This window comes from Chiloscyllium punctatum, chromosome 2 (assembly GCF_047496795.1).
Source record: "Chiloscyllium punctatum isolate Juve2018m chromosome 2, sChiPun1.3, whole genome shotgun sequence".
Classification (NCBI taxonomy): Eukaryota; Metazoa; Chordata; class Chondrichthyes; order Orectolobiformes; family Hemiscylliidae; genus Chiloscyllium; species Chiloscyllium punctatum.
In genome coordinates this window covers 11,783,298-11,794,633 of record NC_092740.1, presented here as the reverse complement: position 1 = coordinate 11,794,633, position 11,336 = coordinate 11,783,298, and the positions used below count along the sequence as shown (strand labels likewise).

The 11,336-nt window shown below is 43.5% G+C and overlaps 1 protein-coding gene across 1 annotated transcript in view; it reads left to right on the top strand.

Moving 5' to 3' along the window:
- Window positions 1–442: 442 nt before the first annotated feature.
- Window positions 443–11,336, top strand: part of LOC140493752 (junctional adhesion molecule-like) — a 36,607-nt gene continuing 25,713 nt past the window's right edge. Inside the window, exon 1 of the mRNA XM_072592596.1 lies at window positions 443–721. Coding sequence (XP_072448697.1) covers window positions 661–721 — 61 coding nt within the window. The 5' untranslated portion in view covers window positions 443–660. The remainder of the gene's footprint in view (window positions 722–11,336) is intronic.

Sequence of the window (11,336 nt, the reverse complement as noted above, 5' to 3'; positions counted from 1 at the left end):
CGTACTTGGTAGTGTGTGTGTGTGAGTGTGACGGTGCATAAGCCTGTGAGAGGATTTTTGCTTGGGTGTGAGTGTGGGGAGTGTATGTGTGTGTGTCTGAGAGAGAGCGGGTGTATGAGAAAGGGCCCTTTGGTCGTCTCCCTGCACAAACTGGTTTTTACTTGAATAAACGTTGGCCATGTGCCTGAATCCTGTCTGCCTCCTGAGTCTTTGTATCCATTCGGGGGGATAATGTCAAGGTGCTTTCCTTCTGGTTATTTTCAATGTTAAAAAGTAGAAGGAGTTTTACTCTGGATCCAACCCCGAGCTGTGGCTGTCCTGGGAGTGTTTGATGGAGATGGTGTTGAAAGAGCTTTCCTCTGTCTCTAACACTGTCCTGCCCCAGCTCACAGAGTGTTTGATGCTGACGCTGTTGATTTTGAGATTTGTGTTGGAAGCTGAAGTAACATCCCCTTTTCTCAACGGTTGCAGTGCCTCAGTTTTATAATAGCTTTGTCATTCTCTCAGCTCCTACTGACCGTACACAGACTTCCCGTTTGTTGTTCGTATCGTGTATGATTGCCTCACATTTATTTGGTAGGAAGTCAAGTAACTTCTGTATTTTTCTGTAAAACGACAAGAGTAAGGGAGTGAGAAGGATGAAATGGTGAAGTATTAACGATGAGGTCTCTCTATGTTTGTCTTTCTGCAGTCCTGCTGTCAGTCTCAGTACGGGGTCACAGTAAGTACTTTCTAATACTGAACTTTCAAATCCACTTTGTTCATCATGGAATTGCCTCCTCCTTGATGGTCTGTTTACTGTCTGGTATTTCGTTCCCAAACTGTTCCTGCTCAGCACGATGTGCCTTTTCCTTCACTGCGGTTTCTACATCAGGGAGAATTCATTTGTTTTATCAAAAATGAAAGCAGTGACAATTGACTATTCCGAGCGTGATGATTTATTCCTTCATGTTTTCCTTGTAGATTCATGAATCTTAGACATTTACAGCGTAGAAGGAGACCATTTTGGGTGATCATGTCTGTATCAGTCAACAATGATCTCACTCTCCTTCTCTCATTTTGCAGCTCTCCATCTAAAAGCCTTCTTAACCAACTGATTGAGAGATTTAATGTAATTAGTGGGGTGGAGATCACGGTGGGAGGTGGGATTCAGTTGGAGGGAATTTTGAAAATCAAAAAGGAATGCTGTTCAGAGGGTCAATGTGGATTTGTTGGGTCAAATCTCCAGTTTTCACACTGCAGGGATTCGGAAAAATAGAAATGACAGAGCAGAGGTGCAGGCTACTGAAGAGGCAAACAGAAATGCAAATGAACATCGAAGTACAAATGTTACCAGTGTTTATAACTCAACCGCCCTTTCAGGCAGTGTGTTCCAGAGTCGGATTAACCTCGACCTGAGGAAGAATCTGTTCAAGTCTCCTCTCACCCTCTATCTCCGACCTTAAATCTATATTCCCTGTTTACTAACCACAGTATGAATGAAGAAAGGACCTTCTTGCCTATCCTATCTGAGCACTCATAATTGTCCATATTTTATTAGTTTTCCTGTCAAACAATAATAAAAAAAGAGAGCAGAGAATGCTGGGTAGTGAAGAGGTGAATGATAATCAAAGTGTGATGGGAATGGGTCGGAGATGTACAGAGAAAGATACAAGAGGCGAGGCCACATTGGATTTGGTACTGGGCAATCAACTGGGCCAGCTGTTAGATTTGATGATAGTGACCACAATTTGGTTAAGTTTACTTTAGCGATGGCAAGGTGCAGGTATATACTGCAGGGCAAGTGTTATAGCTGGGGGAAAGGCAATTATGATGCAATGAGGCAAGATTTGCGAAGCATAAGATGGGGAACGAAACTACAGGGGATGGTCACAATTGAAATGTGGAGCCTGTTCAAGGAACAGCTCCTGCGTGTCCTTGATAAGTATGTACCAGTCAGGCAGGGAGGACGTGGTTGAGTGAAGGAACCATGATTTACGAAAGAAGTTGAAGCTCTTGTCAAGAGGAAGAAGGAAGCTTATGGAAAGATGAGATGGGAGACTCAGATAGGGCACTTGATTGTTAGACGTTAGCCAGGAAGGACCTAAAGAGAGAGCTAAGAAGAGTCAGGAGGAGACATGAGAATTCTTTGGCAGGTAGGATCAAGGAAACCTCTGAAGCTTCCTTTCGGTGTATCAGGAATAAAAAAAATGACTAGAGAAAGATTAGGGCAGGTCAATGACAGTAGTGGGAAGTTGTGTGTGGAGTCTGAAGAGATAGGAGTGGCGTTAAATGAATATGCTTCATCTGGGTTGCACAGTGGCTCAGTGGTTAGCCCTGCTGCCTCACAGCGCCAGGGTCCTGGGTTCAATTCCCACCTCGGGTGACTGTCTGTGTGGAGTTTGTACATTCTCCCCATGTCTGTGTGGGTTTTCTCTGGGTGCTCCAGTTTCCTCTCACAATCCTAGGATGGAGAGGTCAGGTGAATTGGTCATGCTAAATTGCCCATTGTGATCGGTGCATTAGTCAGCAGTAGTATATATTTTGATGGTCCAGTCTTGATGGGCTGAAGGGCCACTTCTGCACCATCTGATTCTGTGATTCTAAACCAACAGCAGATACCAATAAAGATCGTAAAGGTGGAGACAATTGGGATGACAGTAACTGGACAAGAAATAGAAAAACTAACAGCAATCGATGCTCTGGGCATATACAGAGAAAGAAAATAATTGTGGAACTATGTGAGGGAGAAAGTTGGGAATTTAAAACATGGAACAGGGAAATGGTAGATAATTTAGATTTACATGGTGATCAGCTCATAGAAGTTAACAGCACAGAAGGCCATTCAGCCCACTGAGTCTGTGCTGGTCACCTATCTATTCTAATCCGATTATCCAGCCCTTGCCCTCACATACCTCATGACCAGCCTGTCCATATTTTCTTTCTGCCTAAGGCTATCCTCCTCATTATTGATCACCCCACCAAGTTGTTTATCCTCTGGGAACTTGTTGATCAATCTGCCGACATATAAGTTTATATCATTGATATAAACCACAGACAGCAAGGATCCCAACACCTACCCCGGTGGGCCCCCAGTGGACACGAACATCCAGTCGGAAAAGGGTCCCTCATCCTTCATCTTCTACTTCCTGCTTGTCAGCAAATTGTGGATCCAATTTCCCAAATGTCCTTGGATCCCATGGGCTCTGACCTTTACTATCAGTCTCCCATGTGGAGATTGATAAAAGCCTTGCTGAAGTCCAAGTAGACAACATCAAAATCATTGCCTCATCTGCACACCTGGTCTTTGCTTCAAACAAATTCAATTATGTTGGTCAGATATAAGACCGTAGGATATTGGAGTAGAGCTAAGCCATTTGACCCATCAAGTCTGCTCTGTTTGTGATCATGGCTGATATGTTCCTCAAACACATTCTCTGCCTTCTCCCCATAACACCCTTGAACCCCTGACTAATCAAGAACCCTGTCAGAAATACACTCAATGACTTGGCCTCCACAGTCCTCTGCAGCAATGAGTTCAACAGAATTCTCACCACAGGCTGAAGAAATTCTTCCTCGTCTCAAATCTAACCCTGCATTCTGTGGCTGTGCCCCTGGGTCCTCATCTCTCCCCCGAGTAGAAACATCTTCACGTTCATGATATCCAGGCCTCTCAGTATTCTGTAAGTTTCAATCAGATCCCCCTCATCCTCCTAAACCTCCTTGAGTACAGACCCAGAATCTGTACTCATCATAACAAGTTTTCACCCCCTGGATCATTCTTGTAACTTCCTTGATCTCTTCCAATGTCAACAGCTCCATCCTCAGATTTGGGGCCCAAAACTGCTGTCAATATTCCAAATGTCGTCTGGCCAGATGTAGCCTTATACAGCATAGGCCATACACCCCCTAGCCTTGAATTTACACCCTCTCGAATGTAATGCTAACATTGCATTTGTTTTCTGAACTGCCAACTGTACTTAGAACTTAGAACATAGAACATAAAAAAGTACAGCACAGAACAGGCCCTTCGGCCCACGATGTTGTGCCGAGGTTTAATCCTAATGTAAATTATAGTAACTTCACCTACACACCCCTCAACTCCCTGCGATGCATGTTCATGTCCAGCAGTCGCTTAAATGTCCCTAATGACTCTGCCTCCACCACCACCACCGCTGGCAATGCATTCCATGCATTCGCAACTCTCTGTGTAAAGAGCCTACCTCTGACATCTCCTCAATACCTTTCTCCTAATATCTTATAACTATGACCCCTCATACCAGTCAATCCTGCCCTGGGGAAAAGTCTCTGGCTATTGACTCTATCTATTTCTCTCATTACCTTGTACACCTCGATCAGGTCTCCTCTCTTCTTCCTTCTCTCCAGAGAGATATATCCGAGCTTTTTCAACCTTTCTTCATAAGGCAAGCCCTCCAGTCCAGGCAGCATCCTGGTAAATTTTCTTTGCACCCTCTCCAAAGCCTCTGTATCTTTCCTATAGTAGGGCGACCAGAACTGGACACAATATTCCAAGTGTGGTCTCACCACGGACTTGTCGAGCTGTAGCAAAACCTTACAGCTCTTAAACTCAATCCCCCTGTTAATGAAAGCCGAAACACCATATGCTTTCTGAAGGTTGGAGAGGCCAGGAACAGGGAGATAATGGACTTGAACATGTGGCTGGGGAACTGGTGCAGGAAGCAAGGATTTAAATTCTTGGATCACTGGGGTATGTTTTGTGGTCAGCATAAATTATACAAAAGAGACAGTTTGCACCTTAATAGGTTGGGGACCAGCATTCTGGCAGGCAGGTTTGCTACTGCAACACAGCTGCATTTAAACTCAATAGCGGGGGGTGAGGGGGCAAACTGGAAGTTTAAGAAGGAAATTGAAGGGAAAGTTAGAACAAGGGAAGTCAAGAAAGTCAACGGTATCAATGAAGCAGAAAATTCTAAAAGGGATCATGCCGTAAGGTTGAGTGAAATAGGGGTTGATAGGAAGGGTGAGAGCAGTAACAAATTAAAAATACTATATATGAATGCACAAAGTATTAGAAATAAGATGGATGAGTTTGAGGCTCTTTTGGAAATTGGCAGCTACGATATTGTGGGGATAACTGAGACGTGGCTTCAAGTGGACAGGGCCTGGGAAATGAATATTCAAGGCTATACGTGCTATCGTAAGGACAGACTGACGGGCAGAGGGGGTGGGATGGCCCTGTTGGTAAAGGATGATATTCAGTCCCTTGCGCGGGGGGTACCTACAATCAGGGGATGTAGAGTCAGTATGGATAGAGCTGTGAAATTCTAAGGGTAGAAAGACCCACAAAGACAGGCCCCGAAACAGTAGTATGGATGGCGGGTGTAAGTTGAATAAGGAGCTGAAGTTGGCCTGTCACAAAGATGTTACTACAGTTGTTATGGGGGATTTCAACATGCAGATAGACTGGGAGAATCAGGATGGTATTGGACCTCAAGAAAGAGACTTTGTGGAGTGCCTCCGAGATGGATTCTTAGAGCAGCTGGTGCTGGAGCCTACCAGGGAGAAGGCAATTCTGGATCTGGTATTGTGCAACGAACCAGAATTGATCAGGGACCTCGAAGTGAAGGAGCCATTAGGAGGTAGTGACCATAATACAATAAGCTTCAATCTGCAATTTGAAAGGGAGAGGGTACAATCGGTAGTGACAATATTTCAGTTGAATGAAGAGAACTATGGAGCTATGAGGGAGGAGCTGGCCAAAGTTCAATGGTGCAATACCTTAGCAGGGATGACAGTGGAGGAACAATGGCAGATACTTTTGGGTATAATGCAGAAGATGCAGGATCAGTTCATTCCAAAAAGGAAGAAAGATCCTAGGAAGAGGTATGGGTGGCCATGGCTGACGAGGAAAGTTAAGAAACATATAAAGTTAAAAGAGAAAAAGTATAACATAGCAAAGAAGATGGGAAAACGGAGGACTGGGAAGCTTTTAAAGAACAACAGAGGATTACTAAGAAGGAAATATGCAGAGAAAAAATGAGGTACGAAGGTAAACTGACCAAAAATATAAAGGAGGATAGTAAAAGCTATTTTGGTATGTGAAAGGGAAAAAAATGGTTAAGACTAAAATTGGTCCCTTGAAGACAGAAACAGGGGAACATATTACGGGGAACAAAGAAATGGCAGAAGAATTGAATTGGTACTTCAGATCTGTATTCACTGGGGAAGACACAAGCAATCTCCCAGAGGTAACAGTGGCTGAAGGACCTGAACTGAAGGGTATTCATATTTGCCAGGAATTGGTGTTGGAGAGACTGTTAGGTCTGAAGGTTGATAAGTCCCCAGGGCCTGATGGTCTACATCCCAGGGTACTGAAGGAGGTGGCTCTAGAAATCGTGGATGAGTTGGTGATTATTTTCCAGAGTTTGATAGATTCAGGATCAGTTCCTGCAGATTGGAGGGTGCTTAATGTTGTACCACTTTTTAAGAAAGGAGCGAGAGAGAAAGCAGGAAGTTATCGACCAGTTAGTCAGACCTCAGTGGTGGGAAAGATGCTGGGGAGTCAATTATAAAGGATGAAATTACTACACATTTGGATAGTAGTAACAGGATAGGTCAGAGTCAGCGTGGATTTATGAAGGAGAAATCATGCTTGACTAATCTTCTGGAATGTTTGAGGATGTAACTCTGAAGATGGACGAGGGGATCCAGTGGATGTAGTGTACCTGGACTTTCTGAAAGCCTTTGATAAAGTCCCACACAGGAGGTTAGTGAGCAAAATTAGGGCACGTGGTATTGGGGGCAAAGTACTGACTTGGACTGAAAGTTGGTTGGCTGACAGGAAACAAAGAGTAGTGATAAACGGCTCCCTTTAGGAATGGCAGGCAATGACCAGTGGGGTACCGCAGGGATCAGTGCTGGGACAGCAGCTTTTTACAATATATATTAATGATATAGAAGGTGGTATTAATAGTAACATTAGCAAATTTGCTGATGATACAAAGCTGGGTGGCAGGGTGAAATGTGAGGAGGATGTTAGGAGATTACAGGGTGATCTGGACAGGTTAGGCGAGTGGACAGATGCATGGCAGATGCAGTTTAATGTGGATAAATGTATGGTTATCCACTTTGGTGGCAAGAACAGGAAGGCAGATTACTACCTAAATGGAGTCAAGTTCGGTAAAGGGGCAGTATAAAGAGGTCTGGGTGTTCTTGTGCACCAGTCAATGAAGGTAAGCATGCAGGTACAGCGGGTGGTGAAGAAGGCTAATAGCATGCTGGCCTTCATAACAAGAGGGATTGAGTATAGAAGCAAAGAGATTCTTCTGCAGCTGTACAGGGTCCTGGTGAGACCAAACCTAGAGTATTGTGTGCCGTTCTGGTCTCCACATTTGAGGAAAGTCAATCTGGCTATTGAGGGAGTGCAATGTAGGTTCACGAGGTCAATTCCTGGAATGGCGGGATTACCTTACGCTGATAGACTGGAGCGACTGGGCTTGTATACCCTTGAGTTTAGAAGACTGAGAGGGGATCTGATTGAGACATATAAGATTATTAAAGGATTGGACACTCTGGAGGCAGGAAACATGTTTCTGCTGATGGGTGAGTGCCGAACCAGAGGACACAGCTTAAAAATAAGGGGTAGGCCATTTAGGACAGAGATGAGGAGAAACTTCTTCACCCAGACAGTGGTGGGTGTTTGGAATGCTCTGCCCCAGAGGGCAGTGGAGGCCCAGTCTCTGGATTCATTTGAGAAAGAGTTGGATAGATCTCTCAAGGATAGTGGAATCAAGGGTTATGGATACTGATTGAGGATGATAAGCCATGATCATATTGAATGGTGGTGCAGGCCCGAAGGGCAGAATGGCCTTCTCCTGCACCTATTGTCTATTGTCTATTCTTTGCATCCTCTCCAAAGCCTCTGTATCTTTCCTGTTGTAGGGTGACCAGAACTGGACACAATATTCCAAGTGTGGTCTCACCAGGGACTTGTAGAGCTGTAGCAAAATCTTACAGCTCTTAAACTCAATCACCTTTGTTAATGAAAGCCAAAACACGATATGCTTTGCTGTCCACTTGGGTGGCAACTTTGAGGGATCTATGTACTTGCACACCCAGATCCCTCTGTTACTCAACACTGTCAAGAATCCTGTCTTTAATCCGATATTCAGCATTCGATTTTGACCTTCCAAAATGCATCAGTTCACATTTATCCAGGTTGAACTCCATCTGCTATTTCTCAGCCCAGATCTGCATCCTGTCTATGTTGCGCTGCAGCCTGCAATAACCCTCAATACTATCAATGGCACCTCTAAACTTTATGTCATCTGCAAATTTACTAACCCACCCCTCAACCTCCTCATCCAAGTCATTTATAAAAACTACAAAGAACAGACCCCTGGGGGACCCCACTCATCATTGTCTTCCAGGCAGAATACTTTCCATCTACAACCACTCTCTGCCTTCTGTTAGCCAACCAATTCTGACTCCAGATAGCCAAATCTCCCTGTATCCCATACTTCCTGACATTTTGAATGAGCCTACTATGCGGAACCTTATCAAATGCCTTGCTGAAGTCCACATACACCAGATCAACTGCTTGACCTTCGTCGACCTGTCTTGTCACCTCCTCAAAGAACTTCTTCTTCTCCACAATCTCATTCTTAATAATGGATTGTAAAATCTTTCAAATAACCGAGGTCAGGCTAAACAGCCTATCGTATCCCATCTTCTGCCTCCCTCTCCTGAACAAAACCATTCTGTCTGTTTTTGATCCATCTCCACCTCTTAAGTGTAGGTGAATTCTGCCCCTCAGAATTGCTTCCATAGTTTCCCTACCACTGAGGTTAGACTGACTGGCCTGTAGATACCTGGTTAATCCCTTGCTCACTTCTTGAATCATGGTACCACATTGGCTTTCCTCCTGTCTTCTGGCACCTCTCCATCTGCAGATCTAAGCTCCAACTGTATAACCTGAAGTCTTATCTTTAAGCTTTTCTACAAAGATAAGAGGATTATAATTAGCAAAAACTATTGTCTCATTAATTCCATATCAGACATAAATTTCAAAGTGTTGAAGAGCTGAGAGCAATGTTTCCTTTTCCATCGTTAAGCAATGTGAACCAACCAGGTAAGAATAACAAATTTCCTTCCCAAGAGTTTATGGTCATCATGAGATTCTTAATTCCAGATTTAAAATAAAATGAAACTCGACTATGGAGGGCTTTGAACTCCATTACCCCAGAAAATGACCTGGATCTCTAGATTTATAGCCTCCTGACAAGACAACTCCACTATTGCCCCCCCCAGTATTGGCAGTCACTTGTTTTGAGTGAACCACACACAATCTTCACTTTTCAGTACAATACTGAGCAATGACCTTGTTCCTGTCTTTCTTCACTGCTTCAATATGTGGTTTTGTAGCAATAATCTTCCCTCATGGAATCTCCTAGTAAACCACTGCAACCTCGTACAATTCATGTCAATCTTTTTTTGAAGCTTTTCCAATGTCGTTGGGTTTAGCTGCCTCTGGCTTCAGCACTGTAACCTATCGGGCCATAAGGGAAGGAGGATTGCTGGGTTGTCACGGGGAGTCACAATTGGAGATATCAGAATAACTGAGGTCAGAATGGATTTGGGCCAAAGGGAAGGCTGAAGGAAGATTTGATTGAGATATTCAAACTCATGAAGGGTCAGGATAGTGTCAATAGAGAGACAGTACCCACTCATGAAGGGTCAGGATAGTGTAGATAGAGAGAGACAGTACCCACTCATGAAGACTCAGGATAGTGTAGATAGAGAGAGACCGTACCCACTCATGAAGGGTCAGGATAGTGTAGATAGAGAGAGACCGTACCCACTCATGAAGGGATCAAGAACTAGAGGGCACAGTGGGATGGCAGTTTATAAAATATTATTGTTCACTCAGAATGTGGATTCAAAAGTGGAGTGAAAAGAGATTTTAGGTTTCAGTTCTGTGAAAGTGACTTGTTCATTTGAAACAAAGGGTCAGAATGTGATCTGGAACAGTGAAGTAAAGACACTGAGAAAGTGTCCTGGAGATAGGTGACCTGGAGAGTTCATTGCTGAATATTTACCAAGGTGAGTTTTACAGTCGATACAAACAGATTTTTCAGTACCACCAGTCAGCTGAGTTCAGAAGAGCAGAAGTCAGAAGAGTAGTTGTTTTAAAAAATTCTGAAAGTCTCCAGGTTGAGAGTTGTAAAAAAATCTCCAGATCATCAGCATTGAAAATAAGTCTGAAGCTGTTTCAGTTCTCAAAGGAAGAGGGAGAGAAAGAGTCAATGAGTTAGTTTATGTTAATGCATTTCATAGAGAGACAGAGAGAATCCTATCTGGTGAAAATGCTGAGATTCAGTTGAGTGAGACATCCTTAAGTGAAGCTTACTGAAGTCACTGTAGACGACATCAACTGTATTATTCTCATCTTCATACCTCGTCACCTCCTCTAAAATTCCATCAAATCCAATTCAATCAAATTCCTTTACAAATTCATGCTAAATATCCTGGATTAACCTTTGTCTCTCCAAGTAATTATTCATTCTGTCCCTCAGAATTGTTTCCAATATTTTCCCCACCATTCATGTTGGCCTCACTGGCTTGTACTCTCCTGGTTTATCACTACCACCCTTGAACAATAGGGTAACATGTAAAGGGATGATTGGCAAGTGAAATAACAAGGGTTCAGAGATACTGTGCTCTTGTTAGAGTGAAGGGTAAGGCCAGTAAGATGAGGGAACAATGGATGAGTAAATATATTGAGGCTCTGGTTAAGAATATGAAAGAGTCATGTCTTAGGTGTAGACAACTGGGATCAAGTGAATCTCTTGAAGAGTGTAAGGGCTATCGGGGCATTCTTATGAGGGATATCAGGAGGGCAAAAAGTGGACATCAGATAACCTCAGTAGATAAGGCTGAGGATAAGCCAACGATATTCTAGAAAGTCATTAGAAGTCAGAGAGCAACCAGGGAGGGAATAGGGCCTCTTCAAGATCAATGAGGTCATCTATGGGTAGAACCAGAGGAGAGGGGGGTGATATCCGAAACAAATATTTTGCATCAGTTTTTACTGTGGAGAAAGAAATTGATGCAAGGGAACTCAGGCAAATAAATATTAATGTCTTGAAAGCAACTCACTTTACTGAAGAGGAAGTGTTGGAGGTCTTGAAAAACATAAAAGTGGCTTTGTGCAGGGAAATCATGTGTCACAAACTTGACTGAGCTTTTTGAAAATGTTATCAAAAGACCAGTGAGGGCAGAGGGGGAGATATTGTTTACATGAACTTGTGTAAAGCTGTTGTCAAAGTTCCACATGGTGGACTAATTAGTGAAGTTAGGTGGCATGGGATTCAGGG